The sequence below is a fragment of the Oncorhynchus nerka genome, linkage group LG15 (genome assembly GCF_034236695.1).
Source record: "Oncorhynchus nerka isolate Pitt River linkage group LG15, Oner_Uvic_2.0, whole genome shotgun sequence".
Lineage (NCBI taxonomy): Eukaryota > Metazoa > Chordata > Actinopteri > Salmoniformes > Salmonidae > Oncorhynchus > Oncorhynchus nerka.
Window position 1 is genome coordinate 46,541,627 of NC_088410.1, and position 23,622 is coordinate 46,565,248.

Below are 23,622 nucleotides of genomic sequence, written 5' to 3' on the forward strand. Positions count from 1 at the left end.
AGTCAAGATACGGTAAGTAGCCTACAAGCAATGTGAAAAAAGGATGAAACCTGGCTTCACAGCAGCATAAACCACTATAGTCCCCTTTCCATTTTATTACTTGTAGAACCTACAGCCTACATTAGGGCAAAATGTTGAATCGATTTGTAAAGGGGAACAACTTATGATAGATTATTATATTGCCGACTGACCTTCAAAAAGGTTACGTAATATAGGGCCACACCTCATCTTTAACTGTGATGAGACTGGGTTCGGGGACAGGGAGCGGGTGCTGGTGCAGAAGGGCAGAAAGCATGTTAATCAGCAACAGAACACTACCAAGGAGAACATCATTGTGCATGCACGCATGAGAGCAGCAGGTGAGAGTATCCCCCCGTTTATCATCTTCCCCCACTGCCTCCCCAGTACTGCCTACTCCCTGGATGGACCCAAGGACACCCTTTATGGAGTCTCCCCCAAGGGCTACATGGAGTAGGAGCTCTTCATGAAGTGGCTAGCCTTCTTTGTGAAGCATGGCCCTGCTGAGAGGCTCCTCCTCATAATGGATAGGAACGAAACGCATGCATACAGAGTGTTGGTCAGGTTCTGCCAGGAGAACACCAGCACACTGGACATCAGTGTCTTCGGCCCCCTGAAGTCGATCTTCACCACTAACGCGGCACACCTGGGCCCGGTGCGAGGGGATGTTGTAATCTGCAAGAAACACTTCCCTGCCATGCTGCACCAGGTCTACCCCAAGGCGGTGAGCCGTGAAAACATCAAGGGTGGGTTCAGGAAGGCCCCCACCACTTCCCTCATAGCCCACGACCACCGAAGCCCTCACAGCAGCGACCCCGGCAGCTCCTACAGCAGCCTCCACCGCAGTGAATACCACGACCCCCACCGCACTCCCCATAGTAGAGACCACCACAGTTCCAGCAGCAGCAAACCCATCCCCTGTGTGCTGTCCCACCTGCAAACAGGTCATCCCAACCAAAACCCTGGTGGCTGCAGGAATTGTCTCAGCGAAGCTGGCAAATGTCCAGATGCCTACCGCGAGGCGCAGACTTCCCCTGCCAGCTCGGGTCATCACCGCTGACGACTTCAATGAAATGCTCATCCAGCAGGACCAGGAGAAGTAGGACAAGGTGGAGGCAAAGCAGAGGAGGCAGGAGGAACTGCGCAGGAAGAGGGAGGATCTGCAGAGGAAGAAGGAGAAGTTTCCTTTGATGAGGACGACATTGACAAGTGGGTGCAGTGTGAGTTCTGCCAGCTCTGGTTCCCCACACACGCACATGGAACATTTTGAAAAGGTTTTGTAAATAGGTTTTTGTACAACCAGTATGTTTTTATGCACCTATCAGGTATTCTAATAGATGTATTTTTTATTCCAATCAGTTATTTATATAATATTTTTTTTAATACAATCAGTTTTTTGGGAGGCATTGGATCAGGGTTCTCATCGTGCCTCCTGTCAGTACCTGTTTATAGGGAAGCCAATGGTACAAAAACATTCCAAAAACGTTTGCGGTTTGGTGACATGCTGTAAAAGGTCACCGAACTGGCTGTGCACTTTGGGCTTTTAGGGAGTCCCTGTTCATTTTCTTCACAACGCAGAAAGAGAGGCACGCAGGAATGTCGCATCTCATTTTGGTTTAGAGCATGTCATTCACAAACAAGTTTAATAGGTAGCACATGTGAGAATTTAGGACATGCATTATTGCACACATGAGATTTCACACTTCAGTTGCATTTACAACGGTTGGTTTTACTATATCTAATAAATAACCAAATCACTGATGGATCAATAGATAAAAGAATGCATGTCTCTTCGTCTGCCCCTGCAAGACAGTTGGCATACGTGTCATCATAGTCCCCTCATCTGATTGGTCGAGTAGGCGGGCCTTTTGACTTTGTGGCTGTGGTAACTAGTGACAACACTGTTTTGACCTTTGACCAGGTAAAATTTCACCAACCTGATTCAGGTTGTAATTGAGACTGATCTGAGGGCAAAATAGGTGGGGGTGGGGTAGGTGGGTTTGTAATGGTATAGTCAGTCTATAATGGTACAGTTGCTCAAATACTAGATTGTTGAACACAATAAATGTATTATTGAAACCTTGCACCAAACAACCACACTGTTTTGGGGGGGTTTCAGTGGATGTACTGTAAAATTCAGCATCAAAACACCCCAAAATATTTTCGTCAGACTCTCATACAATCAAATGGTTTAGAAATGCAAATGGTTTATAGACTAAATATTGATTGATGATCATTTTAAATCGATAAAGCCTATTATTGTAGGCTCTTTAAATATACATTTCCATTGATTAAGATACAGGCCCATTGTGAGATTATAAATGATGTTACAATCAAAATGTTTAGGGCTATGTAAATTATATCAGAGGTAACACGAGGGCCTTCATCTCTGGTATTTGGATCTCCTGCTTGTCAAGACACTGCCTTAGTCCATTCAGACAGTCTTCAGGACTTGAAAGTTGAGTAGACTTAACATGGACTTAAGTCAATAGAACATGGACCTAAGTAAAACACCTATATTTTTTCAACACTTATTTCTTTACAGATTAGAAACAGAGAAGGAGTGAAAGTGGGACAGGTGAAGCAGGAAATGAACCCCCGACTTCTGGGGTAGTAAGATGGCAAAATTATTTGGAAAGTTCCCCATTCAACCACACAACCATTTGAGGAACTTGTGAATCTCATTGAGCTAAAGCCTGGGCCCCCATATCAGAAGATGTATGTTTAGATTAAAGGCAAAATCTGTACTGGATTTGCCCAGTCTGGGGCATGGAGGTGGAGATAGCGAATTTGTGGCAGGTGTGCCGTCTAGCAAACTCTATGGACAAGTATAAAAACAGGCACGTTTATGGGTGCTTCCCTCAATTCAGGTCCTTCTTGAACTCAGAGAGGTGAGCGCACACCAAATGGTGAGGAGAAATCGTAGAAAGTATGCATTTTGAGTACAAAATGTTATCACATTGAAGAAGTAAACAGAAAAGCAATTCACTCAACAACAACATTGGTTTTGTGTAGCATTTCGGACATTAATGGCCGCTACATGCTAATAGTCCAGGTCAAGCAGCAATTTTGATTAATTGATCAGTTTTGTTTATGCTACATGTAGTTAATTGACACGTTGTTGCTGCGCCTTTCTTGTATTTGTTTTTTATGCAAATTAAGACCGGCTCTGTAGTTTATACTGCTGGCTTGTTTTCCTAATTGCTTTATATATAGCTTTGGCATACCATGCCACATGTTATTGCATAGCTCTCAAACTCTAGGCTGCATTCTGCCTTCTTGTTAAGGGAATTTTTATCTATGATGACTAATTATGTATACATTTCAATCAGGACTGACTAGTCCAAATGCTATTCTCTACTGTACATGTATGCATTTTCTCTCTTGCTCCCATTCCCAATTGTATATAATATAGTCAGGAGTTTAGAACAATGCCTTGGTACAAATGAATGAACTATCTCCAGATGGCAGGGACGGACTATATCCAGACTGTCTAGAATACTTATCTACACTGACTGACCTTGGCTTTAGGCGAGGAGGGAAGGCTCGAGAACTATAGGGCCTCTCTACCAGTGTCAAGAAGCGATAGAACATTTAGAAAACGCTGACGTAATTTTCAGTTTATAACCTGTGGTAAAATGTGTATGAAGGCAGTACTCTCTTAAATTAAACGCTGTTACCTGACTTTTAAGACCGGGGCTCTGTCCATTCTTATAAATTAAGGGTCTTACAAACCCTTAATGCATTGACAGAGTGTTTAATTTTGATTGGGAATTAAAACAGAGGAATTTATAATTCCTTCAACACTTCTCCATACAGTCTTCAGCAGTTCGCGTCGCCCGTGACTGGCTCATGTGAACTACAATCCCGACTCTGTGTTTTAACGTTTAGAAACGGCAATAATCATCGCTTTCGATTCGGCTTTTGAAACATATGGCCCTTATCATTCATCAGTGACAAAGAAATCCTTCAAATAAAATAAAGACACTTACACAAAAAAAAGTATGATTCTTAATGACTGTACAACTGGAAATGATCACCAATATTTTCAGAAAACCAGATATGGTACTTTGATTCAATTGAATCAAATTTATAAAGCCCTTTTTACATCAGCAGTTGTCACAAAGTGCTTATACGGAAACCGGGCCTAAATCCACAGAGAGCAAGCAACGCAGGTGTAGAAGAACGGTGGAAGGCAGGAACCTAGGAAGAAACCTAGAAAGGAAGGGGTGGCCAGTCTTCTTCTGGCTGTGCCAGTGGAGATTATAGTACATGGTCATTAAGGCCAGATCGTTCAAGATGTTCAAACGTTCATAGAAGACCAGCAGGGTCAAATAATATTCACAGTGGTTATAGAGGGTGCAACAGCACCTCATGATTAAATACATTTACCAACAAAGGTAGTTTGTACAGAAATATGTCACTTATGTGAGTGTTCACACCTCTGAGTCAATACTTTGTTTAAGCACCTTTAGCGGCGATTACAGCTTTGAGTCGTCTTTGGTATGTGTATCAGTTTTGCACATGTGGATTTGGGGATTTTCTCCCTTGCAGACCTTCCCACGCTCTGTTAAATTAGATGGGGAACGGCGGTGAACAATAATCTTTCACATTCTTGTTCTGAAGCGATTCCAGTGTTGCTTTGGCTGTATGCTTGTGGTAATTGTCCTGCTGGAATGTAAATCTTCGCCCCAGTCTGATGCAGGTTCTCATCAAGGATTTGCTTGTATTTGGCTCCATTCATTGTTCCCTCTATCCTTACCAGTCTCACAGTTCCTGCCGCTGAAAACATCCCCATAGCATAATCCTGCCTCCACCATGCTTCACGGTAGGGATGGTGTTAGACGGGTGATGACATGTGCCTGGAGTCTATCAAGTGCCTTTTTCTAGTATTGGCCTCCTTCTGGCCACTCCCATAAAGCCCAGATTGATGAAGTGCTATAGAGACTGTTGTCCTTCTGGCAGGTTCTCCCATCTCATTGTAGGAACTCTGGTCACCTCCCTGACCAAGGTCCCTCTTGCCCTGTTGCTCAGTTTGGTCAGACGACCAGATGTAGGCAGAGTCTAGGTACTTCCATATTACATATCTTCCATATCTTGGAGATCTACGGACAGTTCCTTGGACTTCATGGTATAGTTCCTACTCTGACATGCACTGTCAACTGGGACCTTAAATAGACAAGTGTGTTTCTTTCTAAATCATGTCCAAACTATTGAATTGGCCTCAGGTGGACTCCAATCAACTTGTAGCGACATCTCAAGGACGATCAAAGGAAATTGGATGCACCTGAGCTCAATTTGGAGTGTCATAGCAAAGGGGTGTGAATACGTATGTAAATGACATATTTCTGTATTTAATTTAATAAATTTTTACTTTGTCATTATGGGGTATAGTGTGTAGATGGGTGAGAAAAAAATTGATTTAATGCATTTTGAATTCAGCCTGTAACACAACAAAATGTGAAATAAGTCTGAATACTTTCAGAAGGCACTGTACTTTTACTGTGGTTAATTGTTATCCGCTCTTGTTCCCTCTGTTCGTGAGAGCTGAAGCAAGGTGCCACACCATATATTCTGAGTTAAGTTGTTTTTTCTCTCACTATAGCTAGTTGTAGTGCTATAGCTAACTTGCGTCCCTATTTTAAAAAAGCCTTGGATTGTTGTAAGCATTGGCTGGAGGGAGTTTCCAACATTGTTAAATCCTTGACGGGGAGAACGGTAGAGAATCGGAACACAGATACCATGGAAACACAGGTACCACCCTTCACCCAAAGTATGCACTTCTTGCGTCCCCCTCAATGCAATTAAAGGCACACTAATAAGTATGGTGAATAACACCAGTGTTCTTGCTTTCAGAAGGAAGCACATTAAATATTAGCATTAATCTTCTCAAAAGTACTTGGATAAGGTTATATGAAATGGTACATTTATTTTGAGTCAACTTATGAAAAAGATATGACAACTCCCAATATGGGAGAGAATAGTTTTACAAAAAAACATATTTCCACTGCATTTTACATAGTCTTCATAAAATTATAAGTGTACAACTTTGAAACTTACACCCCCCCAAAAAAACTAACAAAACATTTCCTTAAGTATGACCAAGTTCCTTTTGATAAATGCACAAAAAAATGGGTTATAAAATAGTGGTTAGTGGATGTGAGGTTATATCTATCATTCAACTGTAATAAGTATCTAAAAAAGCTCTAGCAGTGTATTTACAAATATGGTCAAGTTGCACAGTAACATAATGCATCAGGAAGTGCATGACAAATGTAATATATATATATATATATATATATATATATCAGCAACAGGGCCATTTTCATTTTCTCAACAACATCAAAGACTCTCCAGCCAACAAGCTTTTATTGGACAACTGGTGGCTATGAGGCAGCACACCACTGTCGGCAAGCTGATATTGCACCCGTTTTGACAGATATGGTGGTATATCGCCAGCAGCCCAGCAACGCAATGACCAACTGACGGTCAACATGAAACTGTTAGCATTGTCAGCTACCGCCGACTTTGTTGATGGTGGGCCACCGTAAGCTTGCCATCAGGGTCAGGCATGGCCTGTTTGAGCCAAAGTAAGGCAACACCGGAGTAGCAAACTCTCTTTCAATGTGTGGTCCATCCATACGTCGGGAGGATAGAGGGAGTTTTGTGACATTAGGAAAACATTTACCTTGACTGATACCCTGTGTTATTTTCTGCTCCTAGCATTTGGAGGTCTTTGGCCGTTACCGTTGTGCTGCACACTGATTCCCTTCAATAACACACTTTCTTCAACATTCTCTCCTCATTTACCGGTAGGTAGGTCAAATGTCTACCGCTGTACATATAATTCTTAAGCAGTTGTGTAAAGTACTTAAGTAAAACATACTTTAAATGATTGCTTAAGTAGTTTTTGGGGTATCTGTACTTTTCTTTACTATTTACATTTTTGACAACTTTTACCTTTACTCCACTACATTCCGAAAGAAAATAAATGTACTTTTTAGGCCATACATTTTTCCTGACACCCAATAGTACTTGTTACATTTCAAATGCTTAGCAGGACAGGAAAATGGTCCAATTCACACACTTATCAAGAGAAAATCCCTGGTCATCCATACTGCCTCTGATCTGGCCGACTCACAAAAAAAAAAATGCTTTGTTTGTAAATGATTGTCTAAGTGTTGGAGTGTGCCCCTGCCTATCCTTAAATAAACTAGAAAATCGTGGCGTCTGGTTTGCTTAATGGTTTGCTTAATAAGGAGTGTGAAACCAAATATTTTTGACTTTTACTCAAATAGCATTTAATTGGGTGACTTTTACTAGAGTCATTTTCTATTAAGGTACAGTATCTTTACTTTTACTCAAGTATGACTATGTGTTCTTTTTCCTCCATTGTTCTTAAGTATATAGTTGTGTGTATACGCATAGATTCCATTTGGATTACTGATCCATAGTGTTATTTGGGTTATTAACTGGATTCATTCTGCCATTCGTGATTTCTTGTTTCAAGTTAATAAAAGAAAACTAATTGTACTTGTTTGAAATTTTTGCTGCACTGTTAGGAGCTAGTCACACAAGCATTTCGCTGCACCCACTATAACATCTGCCAAACTGTGTACATGACCAATAAACTTTGATTTGATTTAGGTAAAGATGTATTTGGTGAATAAAACAATTGAATGAATGCTCCATTGCCCCATCCAGTGTTGCTACTTTGATGGAGATTTTCCCAAAGCAAAAAGCAGCATTTTAAAGACATTATTGTCCATTCAACTGTGCCAGGATAGCTCTGTTGTAGTTTGAGCCAGACATCTCATTATGTGTTTGCCTGCTTGAGCATTTCAGTGTGTAGTACCAGGCTGAATACCAGTGAGGTCCAAGTAGTACTCATCCTACTGATATTAGTTGAAGACTGCCCTTCATGCATGAGTATTCTGTAGTTCATTTGGAGATACAAGTTCAGGCCAACGCAATGACTTTCCAGTTTTCGAAACGACGTCTGGGATGGTCCACCATTTAGGCCTCAGAAGAAGCCTGGGGTTTGAGTTGAGCTTTCTCCATGGCTGTACCATAGGGATTGGATCTTTTGAAGAAGCCCATCTGGAAGGATGGAAAGAGAAAGGAGACTAATTACAATTTCAAAGGCACTAATTACATGAATAGCCCTCATAGATGTCATAGTACCAGTTCAGTTAGTTTGCATTTCATCGTTATGTGCTAACAACATAAGCTTTCAAGACTGTACATTTTGAACACTTCTAATCTTGATCTTATTTGATAGTTTTTAGATATTTTTTAAGAATGATATGCTTCTCCCTAACTGACAAAACCGGTTGCAATGATATCATGATGACCTCTTATGGGACTTCATGGTCAGGTTGTATACTGGTGCAAAATTATTTTCTATGTGTATTTTTAGCAACCAGAAACAGATTGTAATAATATGACGTCTCTCCTATGACAACATCTTTATCTGGTTATATAGCGTATTCCCAACCATGAAAACAGCTTACAAACAGAACAATATGTAATTTAACCTTTATTTAACTAGGCAAATTAGTTAAGAACAAATTCTTATTTTCAATGACAGCCTAGACACAGTGGGTTAACTGCCTGTTCAGGGGCAGAAAGACAGATTTGTACCTTGTCAGCTTGGGGGTTTGAACTTGCAACCTTCCGGTTACTAGTCCAACACTCTAACCACTAGGCTACCCTGCCACCCCTATGATGTAACATGCATGTGATTTTGCCCGTTGGGTTTATTGTCCTTTACGCTACACTTACCTTGTATAGTATATATATGAGCAGGGCGAGCAGCAGCAGTCCAGCCAGTATGGCCAGAATGATAATCCACAGGGGTACAATGTACTGGCTCTCCGGCTTGTTCCACATCACTGGAGTCAGGACCTGCAACGCAATGATATGTTGTTACCGTGGTGGAGTGAGAGGTCACTTGGAATGCTTTAAAAAAATGTTTTGTGTGCACTTCTTCAAACGATATCCCAAATCATACAGACAGGACTGACCTAAAACCATCAAAAACCTAAAAATGAACAGTTTAATAAATAAATTGCACTTGCCTTTGTGGATCCACTGGGTTTGAGTTTGGGAGCGATGGCATAGGGCATGTTCGTGACTCTGTACTGGGCAGAACACTCCAGCACATACTGCTTGTATGCCCTCTGTAGCATTTGTTCAAAGAAAAATAAATCATGAGACAATAGATCATCTGAACTACTTAGCCAAATATTGCCAAAGTGTGTACAAAAGAAACCAACACCTTTCACTGTAAAACGGACACTCTAAAAAATGGTTATATGCTTTACAAATGTACTACAAGGAGAGGGCAACATTGTACCACCGACTAGCAGAACCTACAGTGCCTTCACTTATGTAAATGAAATAGTTCTGTATTTAATTTTGAATAGATTTTTAACAACAACTCTGGATAAGAGCGTCTGCTAAATGACTTAAATGTAAATGTAAACAACAAAAAGCATTATGGGGTATTGCGTGTAGATGAGTGAGATAAAAAAAAAATGTTTTAAACGATTTAATCCATTTTGAATTCAGGCTATAACACAAGAAAAATTTGGAATAAGTCAAGGAGTATTTTTTTCCATTTAACTAGGCAAGTCAGTTAGGAACAAATTCTTATTTTCAATGACAGCCTAGGAACAGTGGGTTAACTGCCTGTTCAGGGGCAGAATGACAGATATGTACCTTGTCAGCTCGGGGATTTGAACTTGCAACCTTTACAGTTATTAGAAAAAAGTGGCCCAAAAGTATGAATACTTTCTGAAGAAGCTTCATTCTTCATTTGAACTCCCAATAATAACAGTAGTATTAAAGTACTAATACTACATTAGGATTGTTAGTACCAAGTTAAATTACATTTGATCTACTGTTGTGGCCAAAAGTTTTGAAAATGACACAAATATTAATTTTCACAAAGTCTGCTGCCTCAGTTTGTATGATGGCAATTTGCATATACTCCAGAATGTTATGAAGAGTGATCAGATTAATTGCAATGTCCCTCTTTGCCATGCAAATGAACTGAATCACCAAAAAATATTTCCACTGCATTTCAGCCCTGCCACAAAAGGACCAGCTGACATCATGTCAGTGATTTTCTCGTTAACACAGGTGTGAGTGTTGACGAGGACAAGGCTGGAGATCACTCTGTCATGCTGACTGAGTTCGAATAACAGACTGGAAGCTTCAAAAGGAGGGTGGTGCTTGGAATTATTGTTCTTCCTCTGTCAGCCATGGTTACCTGCAAGGAAACACGTGCCGTCATCATTGCTTTGCACAAAAAGGGCTTCACAGGCAAGGGTATTGCTGCCAGTAAGATTGCACCTAAATCAACCATTTATCGGATCATCAGGAACTTCAAGGAGAGCGGTGCAATTGTTGTGAAGAAGGCTTCAGGGTGCACAAGAAAGTCCAGCAAGTGCCAGGACCGTCTCCTAAAGTTGATTCAGCTGAGGGATCGGGGCACCACCAGTACAGAGCTTGCTCAGGAATGGCAGCAGGCAGGTGTGAGTGCATCTGCATGCACAGTGAGGCGAAGACTTTTGGAGGATGGCCTGGTGTCAAGAAGGGCAGCAAAGAAGCCACTTCTCTCCAGGAAAAACATCAGGGACAGACTGATATTCTGCAAAAGGTACAGGGATTGGACTGCTGGGGACTGGGGTAAAGTAATTTTCTCTGATGAATCCTCTTTCCGATTGTTTGGGGCATCCGGAAAAAAAGCTTGTCCGGAGAAGACAAGGTGAGCACTATAATCAGTCCTGTGTCATGCCAACAGTAAAGCATCCTGAGCAAATATTGACCCTTTGCATCAACTTCATGTAATTGTCAATAAAAGCATTTGACACTTATGAAATCCTTGTAATTATACTTCAGTATTCCATAGTAACATCTGACAAAAATATCTAAAGACACTGAAGCAGCAAACATTGTGGAAATTAATATTTGTGTCATTCTCAAAACTTTTGGCCACGACTGTACATCACACAATATACATGTGCTATCCAAATTAGTATTTAATATAAACAGTACTGCATGGTATATGACAGTAGTACAAACTACAGTCACGCTCTCTCACCTCGATGAAGGTCTCAGCCCAGATGCGTGAGCGGACTGTCAGAATGACACTGCTTCCTCTCTCCAGTAACCCCACATGGCAGTGCAGCCTCCAGCACTCCACCGTAGAGCATGACTATGGAGGAAGGAAAACAGTCATCAATACAGACCACCAATTGCATGACATTCAATCAGTCTCACACACAGTTATGGCTAACAATCTGTGATTATGAGCAGTAAGAGGCTATTGTGAACTTTTGCCTTTGGGGCATCATTCAAGCCAACATTTTAGGTAAACAATGAGCAACTAAACTTCGTGTATCTTCAAGTTCTCCATAAAGAGCGAATCCCTTTGCTTTTAATGAAAGGGAATGATACTAGGTTGTAGTATCCTTGGTGCCCTTTGTGAAAAGTGGGGAGCCATTGTTAATTTTGTTGTAAAACATTTTGTGGTCATTCGTTTTTTTGAGGTGAAAGAATACTGAATGACAGGGAGAGAGGGAATGAATAATGTTTGCATAACTGAATAATAATGGGTTTTAGAGCATAAAGGAAAAAAACTAAAGAGAGCCGTTTTGATTTGACAGCTGTTTTGAGAAGTTTTGTTTTGAGAAGTTTATTTCACATACAACGACGCTATATAACTCATAATTACGAGCAGATCTTATTATGATAGATATCCTCATATCCCTTTAAAGAGAGAATACATTTCTTTCAGTTTGTCTTTTGTGGTATTAGCGAAGCCACTGATGGTTCTTAGTGTTTTGTCTGTGGTAATTCAGCTCAGAAGGCTATCGTTAGGACATGAAACGAAAGCCTAGACTCAAAAAGAGACTGAATTACAATGAAAAACAACAAACAAAGTCAAAAGAACAGACAATGACTTCAAGAGAGAAGAGGTTCGGCAGGCCAATAAACATGACTGCTGCACCAGCAGCGTTCGAGGCCAGTCTATTTAACAAGCTAGTGAACTACAGGCCTCACATAAGATACTCATTATTACCCCTTGACTCTCTAATCTCTGTGCTCCCAGACTATGTGCCAAGTGACTTCATTTAACAGCCGGTATCTGCTGTTTTACTGTTTTTAGAGTCAACAGACCTCAGCGGCCGTGTGTCACTGTTGACTCCACATGGGGTTAAGCATGTCAAGTCCCTAAACAAGATGAGTGAGGGGAGGGGGAGAGAAGAAAAGGGAGAGAAAATAAGGAAGTATGATAGATAAATAAGTAATGAAGAAATGAGAGAAAAGAAAAGGTAAAAAGAGAGAAGATTGGGGCTGTTGAAGGAGAGAAAACATCTCCAGGAATCTTCATATGGGGATCAGATGAACAGCTCTCGAGAGGCACTACTGGCTGGCTTTATAATGCTGTAGGGACTGAGAGTGTGGTCAGTACTGTCAGTGGATGACTATGTGAGTGCGTGCATGGTCATGTTTCCATTTGAAGAATTTGTAGCTACAATGAGTTTGGTAATTTATGGGTCTGGGCTGGTGGTTTCCTTTCAGCCATACATGTATTCACTCTCACAGTACAAGCCAACAACATCCCACTAACTCCACTTAGCCTCCCTTCCCCCTCTATAAGCTACTCCAAACATGAGGTGAAGATTCTCCCTCTAAAAGCTACTCCAAACATGAGAGGTGACTGTAGAAACCAAGTTGACCTGCGAACCCTTTTTTACCTATTAAAAGTACCACTAACAGGTCACGACACACACACACACACACACACACACACACACACACACACACACACACACACACACACACACACACACACACACACACACATACGGCTGTCTCACCAAGTTGCTTTGTTTGGCCAGAGGATCCCTGTAGACCTCTCTCCTCTGGATGTGGTGTTCAGGGCTGACCGTCTGTGAGGAGGGAGGCTGTTCTGTTGTAGGAGGCTGGAGCTGGCAACACACACAGAATACTACACATGTACCGTTCCACTCATAGACACATAACACAAAACTCTCATATGGTCATTGTGACTCATACACTTGGGTAATATTGGACTACTGCATATCCTTGGTGTAAATACTGCAAATCGTTATGTGACGCCACACAAAATAAATGACAATGTATTCGGGTTGGGTGTGAATGTATACAGTATCTGGGATGAGTGTCTGTGGATGTATATTATGAGCAAGCGTGTGCATCCATTATGAGCAAGTGTGTGTGTGTGTGTGTGTGCCTGCCTGCATGCATCTATGCATGTGTACATGTGTGCGTGCAAGTGTGTTCCTCACCTTGAGTTTCAGTGCATTGAGGGTGTGGTTGGAGCTGCAGTTGAGTGGTCCCTGAGTGATGATCTCCACAGGGTACAGAAGATCGTGACCCTGAGCTCTCAGAGGGCATCGCAGCTCCAGCACCGACTGACTGATCATACTGGGCCCGTTGTTCACCAACTAACACAGAGAGAGAGAGAGAGAGAGAGAGAGAAAACCCATGTCAGCATACTGTACCAGGAAGCTGAGATAAGCATTTGTTCAACCACCTAACCCTACAACTCCACTTGACCCCACTTAACAAAATAAAACAAAATCGACTCTAGCGGCACACGTTGAGTACCTCGTAGACATGCTGGATCTCAGACCCAATGTCCTGCTCCTCTTGGAGGCTGTGGCTCACCCTCCAGTTTGGGGGAGGGAAGAGGAGCTTGTCCGGACGAGAAACGCTTCAATCGAGAAAAGGAGAGAGAGAGAGTAACACCGCAGGACAAAGGACAAAATAGTAGAAAGATGCAGTAGACATACCCAACAGAACATGGTAATGAAACATTCTTTCCAATGTAATTGGGGCTATTGACGTCCAGTATATTGGTACCCAGTCACTTTGAGTGTAGCTAAACAGGGAATATGTTATTAGTATAGTGATGGAGACCACTAATTCATTTGTTTGTTCGTCCATCCGTCCGTCCATCCATCCATCCATGCTGACTCACCCCTGTAGGATAACATCAGCTACCACAGCCACCTCAAGATCATAGAGCTCAACATCGCTCTGGGAGCTATTCTCATTTTTACTGAGTGGAGAGAGAACAGAGAATTAATTTAGATTGTGCCAAAAAGATGGCTCATAGATGTTCATTGGACATTCACTTAACTGTCGACAACATTTGAACTAACTATGCACTGACCCTAAGCTTAGCTCAAGTCAGGACACGGGAGTAAGTGTGGAAGTATTTCTGTGCTGAAGGTACAACTGTGAAATACCTGCGCATCTGGAGCTCAAACTGCACCGTATTGTAAGTGTCCTTCAGTCGGGGCACAGTGAAGCGGAGGCCTGCCCACAACTGTGAAGATCCACATAAAAGACACACGATCAACCACAAAGACACTAGAGATACACTGACCTCAGATCTGTCAGAAAGACTGTCCGTCATAAACACACACACACACACACACACACACAGTCATTAACAGGATCAGTCTGGGTCACACAACATCATTCGTAAAGACAGATAATTGTACAGACATACAGAAACCCACAATCAGAAGGACAGAAGTACCATATTGCTTCAGCAACATTGGAAGTTCCCTTCAAAACAATAAAGCTCCATTTGACTTTGAATTTAAGAAAAAGTTAGTCCATGATGGTCCACTTACACTTGTGCCAGACTTCATAGGGTTGCCCAGGTCACAGACCAGAGAGCGGGTCTGATTCTCTGCCTCGTAGCTACAGGTTAGCTGAGTCAGACTCTGCTTATGACATCCAAGCACAAACATGGAGAGAGAGACATAGACTTGACTTCACAGGATTTGCAAATTCTTTCTAACCATTTAAGTCATTACCATCGTTTTAGTCATCAGGCCATCGTTAGTATCAACATTACTGCATTGATATTACTTGAATTATGGTCATTGTCATGTGGATATTTATTATCTTAGCATTGTCATTTTTATTAGAAATATTAGCCGTAGCATCGTTTTGAGTTAGCATTTCCCCTAAGAGGGACAAGACAGATGGTTGCTCCCTCACCGCATTGTTGCGGGCTATACCACTGTAGTCAGCCTCTGGGGGAAGCACCATGTAAAGCTCTGCCTCGTAGGCCCCGCCCTCTCCCTCGTTCCTGGCATTGAAAGTCAGGGTCAGGGAGTTATCGTCACCCAGATACACCTCCGTCCTATCGCTAAGGAAACCACAAGAAAATACAACAACGTAAAACAAAGCAACAATAAACATGTCATCCCCCACGAATGATGCAGCGCCGCCCTTGGGCCAATCAGTGTAATTAATGTAAATGACAAATCTTTATGACAAGACGCATCATTCACCGAAGTTTCGTCAAAATTGGGCCAGTGGTGTCTGTGATATTGCATGTGACTAATGATTACTATAGCGCCCCCCTTAGGCCAATCAGTGCCATTTTTTAAATGCCAGATATTTATGGAAATACGCAACATTCGCCTAAGTTTCACTAAAAATCAGGCCAGTGGTGTCTGAGATATCGTGTGGGTTAGCTAGACTCATATCCCTGAGCGTGTGTGCCAAATTTCATCACTCTGAGCCAAACAAATCAATAGATATAAACACATGCCTGTTATAGCACTACCGCAAGGTCGATATGAATGTTCTTGCACATGTTGAGTTTTGACATTGTTTGCAAAATGTGTACCAAATTTTGCATTGAGAGACCTTTGTCCATAGATGCCACATATCAAGTTTCGTGCAGATCGGTCAATGTTTTTCATAAAATTCTAATTGGCAGAAAATCCATAATGGCGGACCTTATGGGGTCCCTGAGGCAAATTTGTTCCTTGTGAGGACAGGGATCTATGTTAAAAAAAGTTGAACGAAAAGCAGAGGAGGTGATAACATCGCTACTCTATCACTGCAGACTACGAGAGAGGAGGAAAGGTTTAAGGTGGTGGGGGGAGAGGGGAGAGGGAGTTGTACTGTAAGATCAATTGTATTTGATTCAAAGCTTTTAAGATATCTTCAGATACAGACAAACATTTACATGAAATATAATCCATTTATAATTGTTTTTTATACGGGCAAAAAATATACGAGCAAAAAGTATTCAATTTAATTTGGAACGGCAAGCCAGACAAAATTAAACAGGCCTATTTATATAATGAATATGAATTCGGAGGGCAGAAATTATGAACTATTAAAGCCTCCCTAAAGGCTTCAGTCATACAAAAGTCATACTTAAATCTGAACTGGTTCTCAAGCAGATTAGTAAGAATGTCTCACCCCATGTTCAAGAATGGCCTTTTCCCCTTTATTCAGATTACAACCTCTCACTTTTGGTTATTTGAAAATGAAATTATCTCCAAAATATTGCTATTTTTAAAACCATAGAAAGTTGGTTGCAATTTCAGTTTAATCCACTAGATAAGACAGAACAAATATTACAACAAATATTATGGTTAAACTCAAAAATACAAATATAATTGATAAAAAAGACTTCCTAGAACACAATGGTCACTCTGACGGAGCTCCAGAGTTCATCTGTGGAGATGGGAGAACCTTTCATAAGGACATCCATTTCTGCAGCACTCCACCAATCAGGCCTTTACGGTAGAGTGGCCAGACGGAAGCCATTCCTCAGTAAAAGGCACTTGACAGCCAGCTTGGAGTGTGCCTGAAGGCACCTAAAGGACTCTCAGATCATGATAAAAAATATTCTCTGGTCTGATGAAACCAAGATTGAACTATTTGGCCTGAATGCTAAGCGTGATGTCTGGGAGAAACCTGGCACCATCCCTACGGTGAATCATGGTGGTGGCAGCATCCTGATGTGGGGATGTTTTTCAGCGGCAGGGACTGGGAGACTAGTCAGGATCGAGGGAAAGATGAATGGAGCAATGACAAGAGAGATCCTTGATGAAAACCTGCTCCGGAGCGGGGTGAAGGTTCAACTTCCAACAGGACAACAACCCTGAGCACACAGCCAAGACAACACAGGAATGGCTTCAGGACAAGTCTGAATGTCCTTGAGTGGCTCAGCCAGAGCCCGGACTTGAACCCGATCTAACATCTCTGGAGAGACCTGAAAATAGCTGTCCCTATCCAAACTAACAGAGCTTGAGTAGATCTGCAGAAAAGAAAGGGAGAAACTCTCAAAATACAGGTGTGCCAAGCTTGTAGCGTCATACCCAAGAAGACTCAAGGCTATAATCGCTGTCAAAGGTGCTTCAACAAAGTACTGAGTAAAGGGTCTGAATACTTATGTAAATGTGATATTTCAGTTTTGTTATATTTTATACATTTGCAAAAAAAAAAAAAAAGTTTTTGCTTTGTCATTATGGGGTATTGTGTTGGTCAGGGGGGAAAACAATTTAATTAATTTTAGAATAAGGCTGTAACGTAACACAATTTGGAAAAGGTAAAGGGGTCTGAATACTTTCCAAATCTACTGTTTAATTCAACCCAGAGGATGTACTACACAAAGTACCAATAATAAAGGGCATTTATCTCTAAGATAGGCCTCAAGGTTGTGAACACAAAACAACCTCACGCATGGGAATTCTCGGGAAGTCCTAAAAAACAAGCTGTGTATTACATTCCAATGGTGATAGGTCGTCGAAGCGGCATAGAGAAAGTACTGAATCCTCAGCTTTTTTGACTGACTTGTTCTCGTGGAAACAGAAAACACACATTCCCCAATTGTCCATGGGAAACTCTTAACTTGATTGTACTCTGCCGCTAATAAAAATCACATGGCAAAGTCATGCAATACACTACTCAAGACAGTGCAAGAAAAGAGCTAGAGCTACTAGTTTGTGAATGGCCCCAGTTGTTCCATTCAGCCTATAGTGCAACATACTCTGCTGTTGTGCACACTCAAACAACAATGATTAACCATTAATAACCATGAGCAAGTAAAGAGTCGTGAGGATATGAGTTACTCTCCTTGGAATAAAAGTGCATTTCTTAAATCAAGGACAAATAAACATACATGTATATCAGTGGCCACCAACGAGTCGATCACAATCACGACTGGTCGATCTCCAAGCCTTTCCTAGTCGATCACCAAACATTTCTGTAAATCCCCCAACGATGAACACTTGCACTCTTATTATTATATTGTTTTATTTTTTTGCTGTTGGTGTTAGGTGCACTTGATTCAGCTACCCTAGCACTGGGAAGGCAAAGTGTTCCCATTATGAACCATTTCATGTGTTTGAAGGTAGAACTCCGCCTACCCGGCAGTCCCAGAGAGCAAATCAAGCGCACCTACAGGCCTGCTGCTGGCCAATCAGATGGCTCAGATCACCGTGTCTGCTCAGTTTCCTCGCACCATAGACTGTAAAAAGAAGCCTCGAACGCACAGCAAAGTTGATCATGTGAGATTTAAAAACTTTTAAAACCATGACTTGAGAGAGACTCAATGAATCCTGCAAAAAATTGCTGTTTTTAAGAGTTTGTTTAAGTTATTCAGCACTGTCAATACTTTGTTCAACGGTTTTATAAGTCATAAAATGCATATTTTCCCTACTTCCACTCACACTACAACCAGCCCTGCAGCTGCAGCTGCAATGAATGAGTAAATCAAAGTGTTTCGATAAGCTATTATTTGTGGCTTTTTTAATATCGAGGAATATTTCACTTTCTCTGGTCATGGGAGAAACAACATGAATTTGTTGCATGAGGCAGAAATAATGCAGGGCGACGTAAGTTTCGCCATCAGCTGGAAGACTGTGTCCCCTTTTCTCAGCGGAGGGAGGGAGAGAGGAGGGACGGTGAGACGTGTAAGAGGCAGCCTCAACGCTGCTCCCTCCCTCCCCTCAGACTGACCATCAGAAGGAGGCCATCACCAGTAACATTTTAAAAAGCAACCTTTTAACACAAAAGCCCAACTATAGACCTCTCGACAGTCTGTATCCAATTGTTTCTTTCCTACTCTTCTTTCTTGGTTGCTACTGCTTTGAGAGGACATGACAGGTGAAAGCAATAGGCTGGAGACCTACAGAGGCCTTTCACCTATCGATAGGTCAAGAGGGAGAATACCAAGGTAGACTATTCCGGAGTAATGCCTTGGTTTAAGGTAATGGAGAGGGGACTTCAGCTCACCCATAAACAGCCAGTTTGAGATCAGGGACACAGATGTTGTCCTCACCACAGTCCAGCTGAATCTGGGCCTGCAGAACAGAAGTGTGGAGAGAGAGAGCGAGAGAGAGAGAGATGTTAATGGTAGAGGGAGGGAGATATTTTGATTTTGAGAAAAACTTTATTGTTCCCAATTCAGTTAGCTCCTCATCTTAGAACGCAAAAAACCCTGCACTTCTACTGAAAGAGAGAGAGATATTTAGAGAGAGCAAGAGAGTTCTGTAATACCAAGAAAGACATAAATACAACTCACTAAGATTTTCAGCATATTACGTACTACCAGTATATTTTCTCAAGACTGCAAAAACAGCATGCAGTTCTATGACAATTTACATTGGTTTTGGAACAACCGCTGGTAAATGTACCACGGCAATAAAGGCTTATGAAGACTAGAGCCTTAAATGAGAGAATGGGGGGGAAAGGTCGCGGAGTGAGAAGTAAGGGAATAAGGGGAGGGCGGAAAAAGAGAAAGCAAGTGAGGGGTGAAGGAATGAACGGAAACAGTGTTTCGTTTTGGCGGAATGAGGAGAGCAATGGTGTTCGAGAAAGGTAGACAGACCCCAATGGGAAGAAAGGAGGGATTGGGAGAAAATAAAAACAAAAACGGGCTGCTTAGTGAGGCAATTTGTCACTGAAGTGTAAAGACATAAAATATATGAATATGATTCGATGAGACCGCATTCCCCTTCACTCTCTTCCGCCTCTCTCCTTCTCCAACATTGCTCTTGCTCTGTGTACTGTGAACCCATTGTGACGATACTACCCCATCCCGGCAGCAGCACGTGGAAAACATTAGACCCAAAAAAGAATTCGACAAGAGTCGTCATGGCGGTCACTCACTCCGTATCCATGGCGATGGCTCATTTAAAGTCCTCCGTGTTATCGCTCACTAAAGTCCATGTGGTAATCGGTCAGTCAGCACAAGATCACAAGACGGAGGAGTGCACGGGGACTAGTAATGTTCACACAGAAACACCAAGGGTTGCCCTTCTCTGCTTATCTCCCCCCCCCCCACCCCCCACTTACTCACTGTCATGTTCTTTCAGCCCTCCATCTTCGTGGGACAAAAAGGGCGGTACAAACGTTACTGTTGAGAAGTGCAAGGGAAAGAGGTAGAGAGTGCAAACATATTTCTGTGTAATAACGTAAGCGTGGAAAGTCTGAGCTATTCCCAAACTCTGTTCTTGCAAAGTTGTATTGGTTTCTCTGCCAATAAGTGAGAGGCTCTGAGCACACACATACTTTTACACAGACACACACACACACACACACGCATGTGCACACACTTATACTCACACACACATATATAAACGCATGCACATGCTCCAAGCCTGGCTCGTCTGGCTCGCAACATGGCAGAGACCAAAGGCTACATACATAAACAAACCACAACCAGATGGTTAGCCTCAGTGCCCCACCCAGAAAGAGCTGTCAGTTCTCCCTCTGTTTTTTCGCATAGCCGTGACTCAACCCACCACCCCTACCCCTGAAGATTCTATTCTCAATTCGGAAAAGCAACCACCATAGAATTGGAAAGAGGGCCCACCATGTTCTTTGCCATTATCGCATATGTGACAGCATGGGTAGTGCCATTGAAGGCTTTCATCTTAAGTAAAGCAAAAAAAGGCTTTGTAGCAAGTGTGCCGTCTATCCAACTCTATGGCTGCCACATATTGTAATTCCGTGCTTTGTGTATCAGGACTAACCCCCAACCTTTAGACATATGGGGACCAGCACTACTGAAGGGTCGTCCATATTTCAACTGGCACTTATGCCTTTCTACTTCAACAAGTCTTTATGACGCAAAATGTAGATGTAGATATTGGGGGATTTAGATATGGTGCACATGTGTGTTCGTGGTGAAGTCTGATAGTTTTGGACTACATTGTCCATAGTGCACCTATGTTCACACCCTCTATACGTTGAGTGGACTGGAGACGTTGTGTTGGCGTTTCAGTAGTAGTAGTGTCATGTACATACCAGCTATGAACTGTAAGATATGGGGTCTGGTAAATATGATGATCTTCTGGAAGTACACTCTCTCTGCTCTATAAGGTGTGATGTCTGGCAAGGTTGGGGTAAATATTCCAGTTCAATTCAGTCAATTCAGGAAATAAACAGAAATTCCAAGTCCGAAATGTTTTCTAATTGAATAGCGTAGTTAATACATACCTTCTGCTCTATAAGGTGTGTTGTCTGTTGTTTTAGAATGGGTCTCAGGCCATGGAGATCCAGAGAAGCGAGAGGGTCCAGGCTAAAGTTGAGTGTGACGTAAATGGGGGAAAGTTTATCCCTAAACTCCCCTTCACTCTGCAACACACATGGGAGAAGAAGGGCAACGGCATCAGCATCACACTCAAGAGGAAGTGAATCGGTGTCACACAGTTAAACACACTTCATGATGTGTTTAACTGTTCCTTTACTTATTGTCAACTAACTGGTCGAGATAAGACACCGTTGTGCCTCGTTAAATGTACAGCGTAAAGGGAAAATGTTCACTTTCAGTCATATTGAAACTATAATGAAAAAAAGATTAACTGTTAAATGTCAAATTAAATGTTTCAATTTACTGGTCTTTGAAGGCTGGATTCTAGCCAACATTTCCCCACAAACTTGAAGTCCACCTTGAGAGGAGTTCATTGGATCATTGTCGTCTTTATAAATGGGCAATTTTTCCAACACGTCTTTGAACATTCCTGTAACACTTTACCTAAAGCCTGCAGGTTTAATGCTTTATAACTTGTTTTAAGCACGTCCAAGTCTTTAAAATGCCTTATAGCAAGTCTTTTCATATGTCTCCCAACATTTCTTTGAGTGTTTGAAGTGACTAACTCGCAGGTAGATGCGGGTGTCGTGACACGTTCGTCCTCCATTGGCCATGGTGATGGTCTTCCGTAGGCTGGGCTGTTGGCTATCCAGGAACAGAGTTCTCCTCACTGACGACTCCTTCTGGGTCTGCTTCAGATGGTCCAACTGTACCTCCACCACAAAACCTGCACCACACACACAGGGTGCGTTACATACACGTGCACACACACACACACACACACACACACACGATAGAACACAGAACTATACTCACAAAAACAAACCCATTGAAACACACATGCATTTAATGTAATTACATAGTCAGCTATTGTGGATACACTAACACAATACACACAATTACAAATACCCATTCCCAAGTGCAGACACACACACACACACACACACACACACACACACACACACACACACATACTCAAACATAAACACACACACACACACCCACACACTCACTCAATACTCAAACATAAACACACACACACACACTCACACACAATCACACTCCCACATACTCAAACATAAACACACAACATAAACACACACACACACACACACACACTCACACTCCCACATACTCAAACATAAACACACACACACACACTCACACACAATCACACTCCCACATACTCAAACATAAACACACACACACACACACACACACACACACACACACACACACACACACACACACACACACACACACACACACTCACACTCCCACATACTCAAACATAAACACACACACACACACTCACAAAACTTGCAAAGTTTCCCCTGTACTTACTTGATTGTCCTTTTATCTTAATCTTAACTGCTAAATTGACCACACTGAGTTCAGGCATATTTGTGGCCACACAAGGGAAGGTAATGGGGAACAGCTGTGTCGGGGTCTTTCAAAATGAAAACACTGGGCTCACCTAGATCAGCAGGGAGGTGCTTCCCATTGGCCGAGAGGCAGAAACTGAGGTTGACACTGGAGAGGGTGAAGACAGAGAAAAAATTGTGAGGGGAGTATTTCAGTATACGGTATATCCAAAAGATCCATATAGATACATACGGTGATAATATACAATACTACTGTATTTTGAATGATGCATTCCATGTAAAAAAAAAATGCTACCTTTGAATAGATACCCTGTAATGGAAATCTATTAATCTTGTATTCAAGTTTGAACATATGATCAAGTTATAGGACTGGCCACCCCTCAGAGCCTGGTGCTTCTCTAGGTTTCTTCCTAGGTTCCTGCCTTTCTAGGGAGTTTTTCCTAGCCACCGTGCTTCTACATCTGCATTGCTTGCTGTTTGGGGTTTTAGGGTTGGTTTCTGTATAAGTACTTTGTGACATCTGCTGATGTAAAAATGGCTTTAAAAATCTATTTGATTTGATAGTAAGACATCTCTGAGAATTTTCATCTTATTGGTACATTGAATTTAAATGCATTCAATCTTCGCACAGAATTGAAGCCCAATTCAACCTCTCCCCTTTAATAGAAATTACCCAAACTTTACAAGCAGAGGCAGAGAGTGTGTGTGTTTCATATGAGAGGTGTGCATGCACATACTACATCTATATGCTCCACTGTAAATCTGTGCGTGTGTGTTTCATATGAGAGGTGTGCATGC

General features: G+C 41.9%; 1 protein-coding gene across 2 annotated transcripts in view; it reads right to left on the reverse strand.

Annotated features, from left to right (window-relative positions):
- Window positions 1–5,922: 5,922 nt before the first annotated feature.
- LOC115142799 (integrin alpha-5-like) overlaps window positions 5,923–23,622 on the reverse strand; it is a 56,676-nt gene continuing 38,976 nt past the window's right edge. The window contains exons 16-30 of one of the 2 annotated variants that reach the window (XM_029682550.2): window positions 22,917–22,972; window positions 22,006–22,166; window positions 21,346–21,483; window positions 19,138–19,205; window positions 15,094–15,244; window positions 14,721–14,813; window positions 14,328–14,407; window positions 14,057–14,137; window positions 13,684–13,789; window positions 13,362–13,520; window positions 12,912–13,022; window positions 11,129–11,242; window positions 9,099–9,200; window positions 8,803–8,925; window positions 5,923–8,118 (exon numbers count right to left, since the gene is read on the reverse strand). In XM_029682550.2, coding sequence (XP_029538410.2) covers window positions 8,035–8,118; window positions 8,803–8,925; window positions 9,099–9,200; window positions 11,129–11,242; window positions 12,912–13,022; window positions 13,362–13,520; window positions 13,684–13,789; window positions 14,057–14,137; window positions 14,328–14,407; window positions 14,721–14,813; window positions 15,094–15,244; window positions 19,138–19,205; window positions 21,346–21,483; window positions 22,006–22,166; window positions 22,917–22,972 — 1,627 coding nt within the window. In that variant the 3' untranslated portion in view covers window positions 5,923–8,034. The other variant, XM_065001637.1, reaches the window with a different exon arrangement.